General features: G+C 38.3%; 2 protein-coding genes and 1 pseudogene across 2 annotated transcripts; 2 read left to right on the plus strand and 1 right to left on the minus strand.

Moving 5' to 3' along the window:
* Positions 1-729: 729 nt before the first annotated feature.
* On the minus strand, positions 730-2,033 carry LOC106917625 (permeability factor 2-like). The gene is made up of 4 exons (XM_014986746.2): positions 1,770-2,033; positions 1,580-1,688; positions 1,415-1,495; positions 730-1,165 (listed from the first exon to the last, which is right to left on the minus strand). The coding sequence occupies exons 1-4, from the start codon at positions 1,831-1,833 to the stop codon at positions 1,084-1,086; spliced, it is 336 nt and encodes a 111-aa protein (XP_014842232.2). The 5' UTR covers positions 1,834-2,033; the 3' UTR covers positions 730-1,083.
* A 4,086-nt stretch (positions 2,034-6,119) lies between these two features.
* On the plus strand, positions 6,120-7,574 carry LOC148154036 (uncharacterized; annotated as a pseudogene).
* A 993-nt stretch (positions 7,575-8,567) lies between these two features.
* LOC106917621 (protein mono-ADP-ribosyltransferase PARP14-like) lies at positions 8,568-15,052 on the plus strand. The gene is made up of 7 exons (XM_014986739.2): positions 8,568-8,801; positions 9,101-9,141; positions 9,787-10,699; positions 10,786-11,376; positions 12,805-12,941; positions 13,174-13,354; positions 13,488-15,052. The coding sequence occupies exons 3-7, from the start codon at positions 9,823-9,825 to the stop codon at positions 13,766-13,768; spliced, it is 2,067 nt and encodes a 688-aa protein (XP_014842225.2). The 5' UTR covers positions 8,568-8,801; positions 9,101-9,141; positions 9,787-9,822; the 3' UTR covers positions 13,769-15,052.
* Positions 15,053-15,105: the final 53 nt, after the last annotated feature.

The following is a 15,105-nucleotide window of genomic DNA, read 5'->3' on the forward strand; positions in this document are numbered from 1 at the left end:
TGTCAAATCTTTGCACAGTACACTTACTCTGTGAGGTGCAGATGGCGATGCAGGCCAGCAGAACGATGCACTGGATCACAGACTTCATGTTTGTCTCAGATGGAACAAAGTTAAAGTTTTTGCAGTGATTCTCTCCTCCTCAGTGTGGAAAACGCTCTGACTGAGAAATACCATCCGCTTCACATTTCATGCACACTTGGATGTCAAAAATGATTCTGCTCTCTCCTGAACCAATTGGAGTGACCCACTTCCTTTTATGGACTTCCTGCTGAAGGGAAAAACTCCTTCACAGTGAAGAACGGTGAAGCTTTTTGGTTTGACAGGCAGCCATCACTGATGAGACAAAAACAGGTTTTGCACCAACAAAGCACGGAGATGTGTGGCACCTGCTTTGCAGCTAAAAAGTTTTTCTATAATCTACTCATAGTTCACTGTAAATAAATGAGATTATGTGATTCCTACGTGGTTATTTGTTTCGATCATGCATCACTAAACTTGACAGATCCGAAGAGGCATCAGAACTTGAACATAAAGTCTTCAGAAAACAACATAAAGCTAAATGAAAGTGACATTTGTTCTGTTGCCATAATTAATCTTTATAAAAACAAAAGTGGTCTGAGATGCAGTGGAAATGCCACTGTGTTAAAGTGGAGAATGGAGTCAGATTTACTGTGAAATCCTTTGTTGTTACCAATAGAAAGTATAAAGTAAAAGCAGAATGCAGAAGTGTTTATTTGGGTTTGTATTTATTGTAATTTAACCATCAACAGCAAGTGGATTTTATGTACAGTGCAATAAAAGACAAAAAGACACACACGTATTTGAATTAAACAAAATTATGAAAAAAAAAAGTCTACATCTTCTCAAAGGGAATGAGGCAAAGCTTTTCTGGTACACAGCATTAGCTTCCACTGATTAAACATTAAAATACAAACTGACAGATATTTTGGAAAGTCACCGTTTGCTGATTAACAAGCCTGTCGTTGCCTGAAATAAATATTTTAGTTTTAGCTGCTGGTGCAAATGTTTGTAGACTTAAATAAAATCAAACCAACACAAACAGAATGAATAGCAGCGTTAATGTCACTGCCTGGTGACAGAAGATGATGTTGCTGCTGATTTTGTTGTTGTTGTTGTTGTTGTTGTTGTTGTTGTTGTTGTTGTTCTGCAAAGAAGATAAAAAACTGGTGAATATTTTTAAACCATACCTGTTTATGTTTCTTTAAAAATTGTCTGAATAAGGTTTTTACTCAATAAAGGAAATTCTGTAGCAGCAAAAAGAAAAATATCAACAAAAGCTTTTTGTGATTCCTGTTGACTGATGCCCTACTGCAGCTGCTACTGAATACTAATTTAAACTTCTATGTAAAAGTTGAAAGGAGAACATTTTCAAAGGATTACTTTTTCCACTTACATTTTTAGATCTTGCAGGAGTCTTTTGGTGAAATTTGACTCCGGGTCAAGACAGCGCTGTTTGTTATCTGTCATGTTGGCTCTGCAATAACAGAATAATAAATCAGTTCTCAGCCTTCTGTGTCGTTTCTGATCGTTTTGACAATTTGTTTCTGCAGGTACTTACATCACTTCACGCTTGCTGCAGAATGGATTTGGTTCATACACCTTTACATCAGCGATGAGAGCGCGCCTTAATGTTTCGTATATCTTTATACAACGGCATTTCTTAATAGCTGGGGAGAAATATTTACAGCGTAAGTTAAGAAGATAGTTCATACCCAATAAAACAAAAAGAATTTATAAAGCACACTTACGATTTCCTGACGTGCAGAGGAAGACGCAGGCCAGGAGAACGATGAGCTGGACAGCTGACTTCATGTTTGTCTCAGATGGTAGAAATGAGTGAAACTGGTTTCTCCTCTCCAGACTGAAGGATTTCTCCTCTCTGTGAGTTTTGCTGTCTGACTCTGGGATGCCATGAGCTTCACCTTTTATACACTCACAGTTGCAAAATAAGTCTTCCTAAGAACTTAGAAAAAAAAAATAACTTCCTACTATTTCACTTTCACTACTTTGCAATCCATCTGATTTCTGCAGTAGGAGGAGGAAATCCCCCCTTCCTTTTATTCAGTTCCCATCGTGAAGGGAATGACTCCTTCACTGTGACCTCAGGCCGCACGCTTGAGGTGTGGCGCTACGGGAAACACTGGCCTCTCCAGAGCTTTGACTTGCTGCTGCCAAATGTCTGATAAGTCAGTAAATCCTCACAGTGGAGGTCTAAAACATTTTACTGCTGTATTTTACAGTCTTTCAGAAATCAGTGACATGCAGGACATGGTTACAGAAAATATTGAAGAAAGTTTGTCATCATTCTTTGGCATAACTCTGGATTCGGAGACAAAAAGAGGTGATAAGAGTAAGAAATGCGTTAAACATTGGATAGATCTAAATAGGAAGAAACGGATTATCTTAAATGTTTCAGATTTATTAAGATCTTCTTCTGTGTTTCATTGTTCATAATGTAAACTACAGTGTCTGTTCTTTTAAGATTCTGGCATGAAGTTTCACTTGCGTTTTAGAAAATTACTGTACTTAACTTTCCTGATTTAAGTTTCGGCATCAACCCCCTAATTAGGCCTCCACTTCATCCTGGTTTTAGGCAAACTGGTGAGAATCAGGCCACCAGTTCGTCAACGAGGCACAGAAGGAAACTAGCATAAGTCAGAGAGATTCATCAACCCAATAACTTTTGGACTGCAAGTGAAGAAATGAAAACCTTGGAAAAATCCCACACATTATGGAGTGAGAGGACTTGTTAACTCCTGGCCAGCCATTATTGGTAATCAGATTTTAGGCATCGATTCTTCTTGGCATGGCTTCATCAAAGTGAAAGATTCCTGAATTGTGTCTCAGTATTTTTGCATCACCTGCTCCAATGCGTCTGTATTTTGCATTTTATTGTAAAAAATGGAAGTTTAAGTCACTGTTACTCTCATTTAGAACCAGTCCCTCCATCCCCCTACGAAGCCCAACATCATAAAGACATTGTCATCTTAACTCCCGTGTGGTGAAAAGTTTATTTTCTTCCCACCATTCTTTATAAACCCAGACTTAATGGCATGTGAACATCTTAGTAGAGCCATTATTTATTAAATACTCTGACCAACCTGTCTGTCACCGACAGCTGCGCTATGTCCAAAGTCACTTTAATCTCTTTTCTTTCCTAATCTGACACTCTGAACTTCATCAAGTCACCTGATGCCTCTTGGCTTCATGTAGCAGATTCACTTCTTAGTGAATAGTTTTGAAGAGTGTACCTCATGATCTAACAGACTCATGAATGTAATCTGTTTTGAGTGAAAGGGGTGACGGTTAATGTTTGGTTAGCTTGGATTAGGACTTGGCCCTTCAGGCAGATACTTCTCGGAAATCCCTCTACTTGGAGTTCGGGGAATAACAGGACAGAGACAGGAATTTTCTAATGACGAGATTACAACTTCATCCAGCTGCTTCCCTGTGGGTGAGAGACTCGGCGATCTGCTGCATCTGGGAGGGACATCTTCATACTCAGACGATGTTTTGTTTGTTTTGGCATCAAACCGGTGATAATACAAGTTTAAGAGACCAGACGTCTGGTCTGGAGACTGACTCAGAGAGGGAGCGAGACTGTTGATCTTTTTCTCACAATAGGGGTGAATGTAAAATATAAAATACTTTTTATCTTACAGTCGACTTTGGTGGTACAACAATGAACATTGTTCTTTTATTCTGTTAGCTACTGACAACATGTCTCCGAAATTCAAAGCAAAACTTTACTTTTTATCAGCAGAAAACGAGGAATGGTCAAAATAAGGAAAAAGGCGCAGGGCTTTCAGACCTCGAATAAAGCAAAGAAAACAAGTTCATGTTCATTTAGAAACAACAAAACTGATGTTTTAACTCGGGAAGAGTTCAGAAATCAATATTTGGTGGAATATCATGACAATTACATTAGTAATATTGGATTCCTGTTTATTTCAAGGCTGTGAAAACAAACAGCAAGCTACAAAAACTGTAAATGTAAAACCAATTCGTCTACTGTGATTGAAATAAATCAAACAGTACGTGTGAATACTGTGAACTTTATTAATATAAGATAAATAAGTCATAACCTATAATATGATGAACTGTGGGTCCAGAGTTAATGCTTTGTAAAAACAATTTTAAAGGTCTTGCAATTATTACTAAATTCCCTAATTCAATGCACTTACTAGAAAGAAAGAAAAAAAGCTTCTCAGTTTGTGCCATTTATCAGAAAAGTGCCAAATCGGCATGTAATTAAGAGAAATGGTTTGATGGCAAACATCAAATCTTAGCCTGGATGTAAGCATGTATTTATCTATATGAGATGAAAACCCACAAAGCACCATTTGTTTAAGCAACACATTATGTTTTTCTGCAAAAAAAAAGAAAAAAAAGACACATATGTATATAATATTTGGCCATCTAGATTTGTATAATCTGAAAATTTGGCATTTTGTCAATCCAGAGGTTAGACTAAGAACAAATTTATTATCTCTGTCTTATAGGAAAATTATGTTTGATCGGTATGGATTAATTGAGAATGGATGTCACCAAACAGAGTTTATTCATATTTCATGTTAAATTAAATCCTGAGATCTTCACAGAACCTCTTCTTTTTGTTCAAGTAGACACGTTTGTTTTCTTTAAAATGCCCAAATCACTATTTCTTTACCCACAGCATTCTCTGGGATGGCTTAAACAGTTCCCCTATGTTCCTAATTAAAATCTTAAGAATTTTATTTATTTTTTCCCATGCCAAATAAGAGCTTGCATCATTTCCCTCTTATAATCCCAGTTTATGCGTTTCGCAAGGTAAGCCCCTTTAGTTCCCTTTTCTGACTATTTCTTCAGAAAGATGAAACTGTGATTCCTCAAAACCGACTGACATGACGTAGTTTTAACAAATTCTAGAGGTTTCTGTGTTGCTTCGTGTCCTTCACTGATTTCAAAATCAGTTAATCAGATTTATTGCATGTCTACCCTCCATTGTTCAGCGCAGAATCAAATAAATCCCTGATATATTTCAATGACCTCTAAGCATCACGGTTGTGACCTTTCGCATGCGGTTTGGCTGACCCCCCAGCTTGACCCCAGCTTTGTGACTGAACATCATAACGCTGTTATCAGATCCCTGATCGTAGGTCCTGTGGTCAGTATGAATTTCTTCGTCACTGAACTGCACAATGGATTGTGGGTAACTGAGTTTTCCCTGTCTTGTGATGCATCCTGCCACGTCAAACATATCGTAAAACATGAGGCCTCTATCACATGAGAACAATATGACATGATTAAGTGGAGTGCTTGGGATGCAATAAATGCTAAATAAAGCAGCTAATAGCTGCAAGCAACTGGCCTGATGTTTTACTGCCGTTTATTGTTGTTATGAGTTAAACTCTTTTGCGTCTGCCTGCCGACACTGAGCTCTGTGAAGTTACAACATTTAGTCTCTTACTTTTCTTATATTCCATTTGTTAGGCTACATAATGAAGCTTACAGCAGAAATAATGTGAAACTTTGTTGAGCCGCTGAAAAGTAATGCTATGTATTGGTGATTTCACATAAAGCTAATAGCCCACTGTGTGACGGATGATCCCACTGTGGATGACGGTGATATGAAGGGCCAACACAAAAAGTAATTTTATGAGAGATTTAAAACTTTGTTGTGAAACACCGGCTACGCACTCTGACATCACTGCACATCTGAGGGGCAATAGCACTACAGTATATTTTAAAAGTGCAAATAAAAGAATAAAAAAACAACAACAACAATACTAACAATATATAGAATGATTACAAACAACTTTTGTTCTTTGGACTGATTTCTGCGTATTTTTGTACAGTTAGCATTTCTTTGCTTCTTTTTGCCAATATTGGTTGTTGCTGTACACTTGGTATTTCTACACTGAAAGTCAAATGTATGTCTATTCTATTCTATTCTATTCTATTCTATTCTATTCTATTCTATTCTATTCTATTCTATTCTATTCTATTCTGGCAGTTCCTAATATCTGTTAAAAGAGTATTAAAATATCTATTACAATGGACATTTATACAGCAAATGAACAAATTCAGGCTTAATTAGAAGTTAAGTTTTCGCGATGAGCTGCAATTGACCACACAATCCAGGACTTTGACACACTGGATTGCAGGATTCGTCCTTTTCTCTATTCAAGCTGTAAAACTCGCTGACTGAAATCTTGGAAAAATCTTTTGAATCCACAGGCATTATAACTTTTACTTTTATTTTCACTTTTCTTTTTTCCTCCCTCTGCTTTTGGACTGTGCAACACATTCTTTCGTGGATGACAGCGTTTTCCTGAGAATACGCAGAGGCTCCCACTGTTGGGAAGCCGCATGGGGTTTTGATTTCTGTGGGACTGGTTTCCCTTTCTCTATCCATCCACCAGATGGAATCAGGAGGCTGTGTTGTCTGGAGGGCGGCCTCAGGAGTTCAGTCGTCACACCTGCAGCCAGTGTTTAAGAGAAGCCTGTCACCAGTCCTTCAACGCCTCAGTGTGATGTCTCTCTGAGTGTTTTGCTCAAGCCTCCCTTGTGAGCTCCTTGCAGGTTTTCAGTGGCTGTTGCCTTTTGTGCCTCCTGAGTTTTATCGCTTCGCCACCAAGGTTCACCATAAAAAAAGCCACTGGTTCAAATCTCTTCCGGCTTTTCAAGTCGGTGCCACAACCTGTCCGTCCTCCAACGAAGTACAACCAACAAACCATCATCACCACCCAGTCTCCCTGGATCTCCCTGGATCTCCTGGCTTCTGTTCCAACTCCATTTGGACCCGGCACTCCCCCTAGAAACCAAGCACCAGCAGAATAACCCCCCTGTCGGATCAATCCCCATTTCGCATGTAAGGTCTTCTCCTCACCTTCAGTATAACTTATTCACCGCTCCTCTGAGGCAAAGAAGACACATTCAAACTCTTTGTACAATAAACTTGAACTGAATTTCTCTGTATCCTGAAGTGAATTCTGCATGTGGGTCAAACGATTAGCCTCAGTTTCCTCCAAAAAAAAAAAAAAAATGGAGGGAGTCTCTCAGTGGACCAATTTGGAAAAACAGGCCCACAGGTAGACTACCTTTGAGAGTCCTTATCTATTTTATTATCTGTTTATTTTCTTTATCTGTGGGTGAAAATGTTTGTCTTGGCAGGCTTCAGTATTTTCCATCATTTTCTTTTTTTTTTTTTTAAAGGAAACCTTCAAGATTAGCTTCAATACATTTTATTTTTGGTATTGGCTTTTAGAAAAGGTGGACAGAAAAATAATTGCACATCAAAAATATAGTTTTAAATTACAATTTTCCTAGATGAAGGCCCAATTACCTTTATGGTGAGTGAACGATCTGATGTGGCATCTGCCACTGGGTTGAATATTGTCAATGTATTCTCAGCAATAGCTTTAGAACGTTGGACCACATTACTTTTAAATAATTGTGTATACATTCCCTTACTAACACAGGCAATCTGTCATTTTGATCACAAGAAATATAAAAACTTTTTGCCCTCAAACTTGTTTAATGTGACTGAAATCGTTCATGTAGAAACAGAACTGGACGTCACAATCCTATTGGGAAACTGTTCTGATCAGAATATTATATAGGCACTGGATGTAACCCATGTGAAGTACCATCAAAAAATGTCACAGCTGTAATAAGTTTACAAATCCTAACCATGTCATCATGTGCCTGACTTTGAGAGTTCATCACTTTGAGGAGTTTGTGTTTTTCATCTCCACCGTTTATTGTTTCGAATGCCTAAAATCAAGATATGAATCCCCAACAACAAGTTGGGGATTCAAGAACTCCCTTCTAATCTCAAATGCAAATATGACCATACATTTATTAAATGATATAGCTAGTAAATACAGCCAAGCCCATATTGTAAAAATATGTGAATGGTGTCTATGCTTTAACTTTAGTTGGATAATTTTATTGTTTAAAATCTCAGAAGAAAGGATTGAATAAGGACGCCATTTACAGTGCAGGATGCTGTAAACTTCATCTGCTGAGTTGGATGGTTACAAATCTGTCTCCGTCCTTCCGCGGTTTTTAGTCTAAGTGTGACATCTAGTGGTTTGCTGTGGTAGTACAACATGCCAGTTTGACACAAGATATTAAAACATAGTGTTAGTTACTTGGTTTTATTTTAAATAATGTTGAGTGACAATACATTAAATCAAATGGAGCAAATTTTCACACATGTTAATAAAATAAAAATGATATATTTAAATATATTTTGCTTCCAATAAAATGTTCAATATTTTATACAGTTTCTAAACAATAATTCTCAGACTTTCTGATAGTCTCTACTAGTATTAAAGTACTTGTACCATGTTGTTTTAAGAAAGCCTCTTTTTCACAACCACTTACAAAGAGTAGAAGACAAGTTTGATTATTCAAAATTAGATTTTTATTCTAAAAAATGGCTCAGTGTACTGTATAGCCTATTTATTTCATTGTCATTTGCACAACAAAATACAAACAGAAATGTCGCCATAAAAGGAAAACAATTCGCATGTTTGGGCGTGTCTGTAAAAAACAGACTTGTAAGTAAATGAAACTGAAACTAAAAGTTGTCATACGCGAGATCAGCTGTCAAGAGTGTAGTTCTGGAAATGGTGACACATTTATTAAAAGTCTTGCTAGAAGTTCAAAAGTTTTGATAAGATTGGTAAATATCAGCAAATCATAGTTCTGTAGAATCAGGGGAGACTTAAATCCTGTCCAGGACAGCAGAGGCTCTGGGGGAGGAACTGAAAAACCAGGATCAACTCTCGGTAAGTTGTATTTAGGAACAAAGCTAACTCTGTCATCAGTGTGGATGACAGAGTTAGCCGTCAGTTAGCATTAGTCTCAGATTCATGCTAACTCAGTGGTTGGTTACACCGTTAGCATGTTTGACAGGTTAGCATTAGCCGACCGAAGCAAACTATTCCTGACAGAGAGCAGTGACACAGTTTATCTGAGACTTTTATGTTTTAAATAAATAGTTGTGGGAGAATAAAGGAGAGGAGATAATAAAATTTAGTGAATCGCATCCCAGTTTTAATCTACTTGATGAAATGTTTTCTTCCAGATATTTTAACTACACAAAGGAGCTCCAATATTCAGCAAAAGGTGAGTTTTTTGGGGGGAAATTATATACTATGCTTCACTCCCTCCTGATTTTGATAAATCGCAACCTTATTCCAAAGTTTATTAAACAAAATTTCCCTAAAAGAAATTATACTATAGTGATAACGGTTAAATTGTCCTTTTCACTGCATAAAAATATCAGATATTTATAAAGAGCTTGGTGATAACACTCAGAATTGAATTCACACCTGAATACAGTGTTTAGCATCACTTTGGAGAACTTGACTGCATATTGAAAAAGTAATTCAGCCATTTGATTCAGGTTTCTTTTGAATGGAAACAATATTCATGTTTTAGTGTGGACCATGGTCGTCTTAATGTGAATCTGAAAAGGATTCTGTGCAGGGAGCTAAAGGTCAGGGCAATGAACGTTTCGAATGTTTTTCACCACAGATATTTCTACAACATTTTTTTTTTTAAATAAAAAGTAAAAAAAAAAAAAAAGTCAATAGATGCTCCTTTTACTTTCAATCCTCTTTTGAGAGATTCCTGTTTCATCTCGTCTTGGACGACTTGGATAAAGAAAAGTAATTTTGATTCTAAACCTGTCAGGGGTATGAATAATTTTGGACCTAACTGTAAGTGAAGCAGATAAATACTTTTTTGTGGTCTTTGTTTTATTTGTAGACGGACCCCTGTCACAGGGAGGAGCGGTTCAGAGTGATGAATGATTTCGCCAAAGGACAGCACCTGTCTTACCCAAAAGTCGACATCTTAAGAAATACAAATATAGTCATCTTAAAAGGTCCTGGCAACACAAGACGTACTAACCCCCATGGACAAAACACAAATGATTTAGAGAGGAGAATAAATCTTCCTCAAGATGTAATAACCTTTATTAAATCCAGTAATGCCGTAAATAAGTACCAGACACTCTTCCAGCAGCGGTTGAGGAATCCCGTGTTCATAGCGGTCGAGTCAGACTTGGTCCTGTTTTGTAAGTGCCCTCATGACCTGGATGAGGCTCAGGCAGAATTGTTGGGGGATCTGAGTGTGGAGATTGAGAAGCTCCAAGGCGTTGCCGCTGCTCCTCCAGATATAGACAGAATCAAAGAAACTCTCATCAAAGCCAAGACTGACCTAAACCGCAATGAGCTCAGGGTGGACTTCAGCTTCGTCCCTGGGCAAGGTGCAACCACGGTGGCCAAAGTGCGCCTGGTGGGCTACACTGAATATGTGAAGAGTCTCAGAGATGTTCTTCAGGATTACCTGTTGAATCAGGTTTCTACAAAAGAAGTGCTGAACCTGCAACATCCTGAAATGGTTGACTGCTTTGGCAAAATCCTAGAACTGATTAGCATTAAGCAAACACAAGTTACTATGAAAGAATCCCTTCTTCCCAAGCCCTGTGTAGTCATCTCTGGCCCCCGTTGCCATGTGCAGGAGGCCCATAAGGCTCTTAGATCTGGATTAGCCAGTCTGACATTAGAAAAGTTGGTTTTCGATGGTCCGGGAGCTGTACGTTACTTCCAGGCAGAAGGTAAAACCAGCAAAGAGCTGGTTGAGAGCTCCTGTAATGTTCTGATCCAGGAACGTCAAGGTAAGCACAATGAACAGGATTACTATGAGTCTTCTTCCAGTTACATCTGACTGTCTCCAACCATTTACATTTGATTTAATTTGCAGTATCAGTGCCAAGACAATTTATTCTTTCAACCTCAAGTCTCCGTCATACTACAACCACCAGTCAGCAGTCCTCTTTCCTGTTTGTGGGCCTTCAACGAAAAAATGTTGATAATGCCCTAACAAAGATTAAGAATCTGTACCAAGACCACAGCGCCACAAAAACCTTCACCAATCAGGATCTGGCAGACCTTATCGAGGAAGACATAAAGAAGTTGATGAACCTAGTAAAGACTCAGGGCCTGTATGTACAGGAGGACCCCTTACGCCAGGGGGGCTTGACGGTGAGCGGGTTGAAAGCTGGCGTCAACCAGGTGGAGCAGATGCTCCAAACACTCATTCCTCTTAGGAGAGAACTGAGAGCCAAAGAGGAGGAAAGTCTGTACCCTCGCGTAGCTTGGTGCATGCTGGGACAAAACGGTAGCTGGGAGAGGCTCCCAAAAACAGCCAATTATAATCTGGAAAAACGTAACACCACGAAAGATATATTGGACACACAGGGGGTTACCTGGAGTGTGAATCTACTGAAGATGGAGGCCAGAGGAGTTTTAACTGGACAGAGGGCCAAGCTGAAACGACTTGAGAACTTGGCAGGTAAGGGAAGCAAATGCTTTTATTTGAGTGTTGGATTCATGAAGGTTTCGGTGGATCCCATTAGATTTAATTTCCAAACCTTGAAAGAGACAAAGAGAGCAATATTTGCCTTTTACCTTGCAGACTAATAATAATATCTACATCAAACTATATAGAAAAAGGAACATACTCTATCCTGGCAGGGAAGCAGACAATATATTTTACATTATTCATCCCAATATACACACAGTATGGAAAACCAGGGCATAACATGCTATAAATATGGGTAGGAAGCTGAAAATGACGTTTTAAAAAATGTGTTTAATGTCCTAACATTTGGATTTAAGTTAAATGCTTAATTAGATACTGTGATGGACTGGCGACCTGTTCAGGTTATACCCCACCTCTCGGTTGTTGACTACTGGAAATAGGCACCAGCTCCCCCAGCGACACCACTAGGGATAAACGTGTAAGATGATGGATGGATGGATTCTTTGTTACATAAGCTGAGACAGCAAGAAGAGAAAGTATAACAGCAGCTTATAAAATGTCATAAAGTGACACAACGTTTTTATTTTCTGCCACACAGTGCTTTTAACATTAAGAATTCAAACAACTTCTACGCTAGTCACAAAGAGCTTAGATTTAACCCTACACATGTTATTTACAGGCTTGTTCTGCCTTTTGGATCACTCTCTGGGTGGCTGTCATGTTGCAATATGTCCTTAGAAACAAACAAATAAAAAAAACATAGCCTTATAATGAAAATAAATCCTAAAACAAAGTTAACTGGGGTGGAGAACTACAGATAATATCTTTTATCTAGTGGCATTTCTATGAAGTCACATGTGAACAGTTTATTAGCAGAGCGGGATTGCCAGTAAGTGATGCAGTGTTTCTCAAGGAAGTAATTTATTAACCAACTCTGACTTCCTGTAAGAAGCTCAAACAATAATTCTGTTAAGGTTGGTTTGTCAAATACACAAACATGTAAAAATAAGCTGATAAAGTTTTAAACCACATATACACTTTACATATATATAATTTTTACTTAACTTACTCATAGACCGTTTTCATTGTAGATATTAGGACAGAACATGTATAAAGTTGAGTGCATCCCTCATTGTCAACCTTTGTTAGTCTTTCCTTTTCAGCTAAAAGTGGGAAATATTTTATCTGATCACTGCAGTTACACAGTTACAAGTATTGCTTTTGAAAAGGAAGATGCACTCTTAAAGTTTTATTGGCTTTGCAATTATAAAAAAGTAAGCATTAAAACCATTTTTTTCTTGAATCACAGATGTGATGTTCCAGTTAGAGGCCAAATGTTTATTCATTTCAGCAAATAGGCCAGCTGTCATTAATTGAACAGCTTTGTATTTATGAAGTTTCCAGAATATCTTTGTGTGTTTCTAACGTTTTCTAATGTCAACTGTGACACTTTGATAGACTTTACATTTCCGCTGTACTGGGACAAAATGTCTAATGCTGAACGTTTGGAAGAAGTGCTGCTGAATCCTTCGTCTGCAGAGTATCGAACCGTCCAGCAGGCATTCAACAAAACTGCCCACAACACCATTGTGAAGGTAGGAGAGCTCTTCTGTTTAGTTTGGTCCTTGTTTTATCTCAGAGGATGTGTGCCACATCATTAACTCATAGAGAAAAGTCAACTAATTTTATTCATTCATAACAATATAGAATATTTGTTCCAACTTAGGAGAATAAACAATATCTAATCATACCTAAGCAATGATTTTTGAACTAACCGTGTGAAAAATCTCTTTCATTGACCCGTTATCTGTTTTTCCTTCCTGTCAGATCGAACGCTTGCAGAACGTTCATCTGCGGCGCACGTATGAAATGCAGAAGAAACACATCTCTGAAAAGAACAAAAATGAAGGTGGAGTAGTTGAAAGACTTCTGTACCACGGGACAAGCCAGGAAAACCTCAACTCCATCAAAACCAAGGGGTTCAACAGGAGCTTTTCTGGGAGAAATGGTAGTGACTACTAACTAGTTCTTCTGCAGATGAATTGTTTGTGGAGATTTAGGATGTGTAAAGAACTTGCAATAATGTACCGGGGTACTTTCCTGGACTATGAAAGATAATTATTTAATTTTGTCTTTCACAGCTACTGCCTTTGGTCAAGGAACCTACTTTGCTGTAAATGCCAGCTACTCAGTGAGCTACTCCAATCCCGCAGCAGATGGTACTCAAATCATGTTCATGGCCCGAGTCCTGACGGGCGTTTTCACTCTGGGCAGCAGCAGCATGAGGATGCCTCCGCCTCGCAACAGCCAGCAACCCCATGACCGCTACGACAGCTTGGTGGATAATATGAACAACCCCAACATGTTTGTTGTGTTCCATGATAACCAAGCGTACCCAGACTACCTCATCACCTTTCGTTAAGCACATGTTTAACAAAAAAACTGTTGATCTTTTTGCCCATGTACCAATTCATACCTTTACGGTTTCTGTTGTTCCTAACCTAATGTTTTGTGCCATTTCTGTTCGTACCTCTGCGACGTAGTTCACAGTCTTTGACAGCTGAAGATTTAAAGTCGTTCGCCGCAGGACTGAAGGCATCACCCAGACTAGAGACTCATCCTGCTGAGAGCAGCAGCAGCATTTTTAACTGAGATTAAAGTCCTTATCTCACAAACACTAATACCTGAAGAAAAGGTTCTGGACCCTAGGTAACCAGCTGTCTCTTGGCAATTAACATACTGTGATTTGTTGTTACCATCTCATCATTATGTGAGATGAGATGGTTTCAAGGAGACATTTACTTTCTTTTATATTTTGAGACTTCATTGCAATTGATAATTGATGTTGGCTAATATAGGCAAACTGCGTTTTGTCTTCTAGAAAGGTGTTGGAAAAGCACATAGTTTTTCTGTTAATTCAGCTCAGTGTCGACTGAGCCCTTTGTTCCTGTAATGTTAAATCAGAGGACAACAGGTTTGTTTACATGCACAATGCTTGCAGCATGTTTGAAAATGTAACATATTCACAATGCCTGGGCGCCGGGGATCTGTAATGTCACCTTGGAGTTCTCCAAGCCAATACAATAAAGTTAAAACGTATCTAGAAATAAACCTTTAACCAGCTCGGTTGAATTTGGTGTGGAAAACATGAGAACTTGGGCAAAACCAGGAGAAGCGACAATTTGATCTGCTTTGCAAATGAGCCACAACAGCGACACTCTTTCCTTTATTAACACAAGCTTATTGAAAGTCTGGTCATAGAATCATTTATTGAAAAAAAAATAAATTCTAGAAATATTTTTATTCTATTCAGGATCTGGTTTAATAGTTCACACGTAACCTACTTGTTTCAAATAGGATAGGATAAAAATAGAAGGGCGGGACTTGAACTGTAATTTTACGCCACAGGTACTTTCAGTTCTTGATGCCACCCATTTGAAGTTTGCCTTCTTCTGGAAATCCTGGCAGCAGCAGACTTTACCCAAGAGAAACACTACATACTTGAAACAAAGATCTTTGCTCACTACCATACATCATAATTACATATCTGGTATGTGTGAGGCAACTTGAGTATTAGTTGTGTATGTGAATATACTTCTTCTACACGATGAATGTGGGCATATTACAGAATTGTGCAATCATAAGTTATTTCACAGCCACATGAAATGTTGGACACTGTATTTTAATAAACATCATGGAGCCATGATCAGTGGGATTTATTGTCATTTATTTACCTTTTTACTTTGCCAATGTTCAACA

This window comes from Poecilia mexicana, unplaced genomic scaffold (genome assembly GCF_051168715.1).
Source record: "Poecilia mexicana isolate PSO_F unplaced genomic scaffold, ASM5116871v1 scaffold_18, whole genome shotgun sequence".
Lineage (NCBI taxonomy): Eukaryota > Metazoa > Chordata > Actinopteri > Cyprinodontiformes > Poeciliidae > Poecilia > Poecilia mexicana.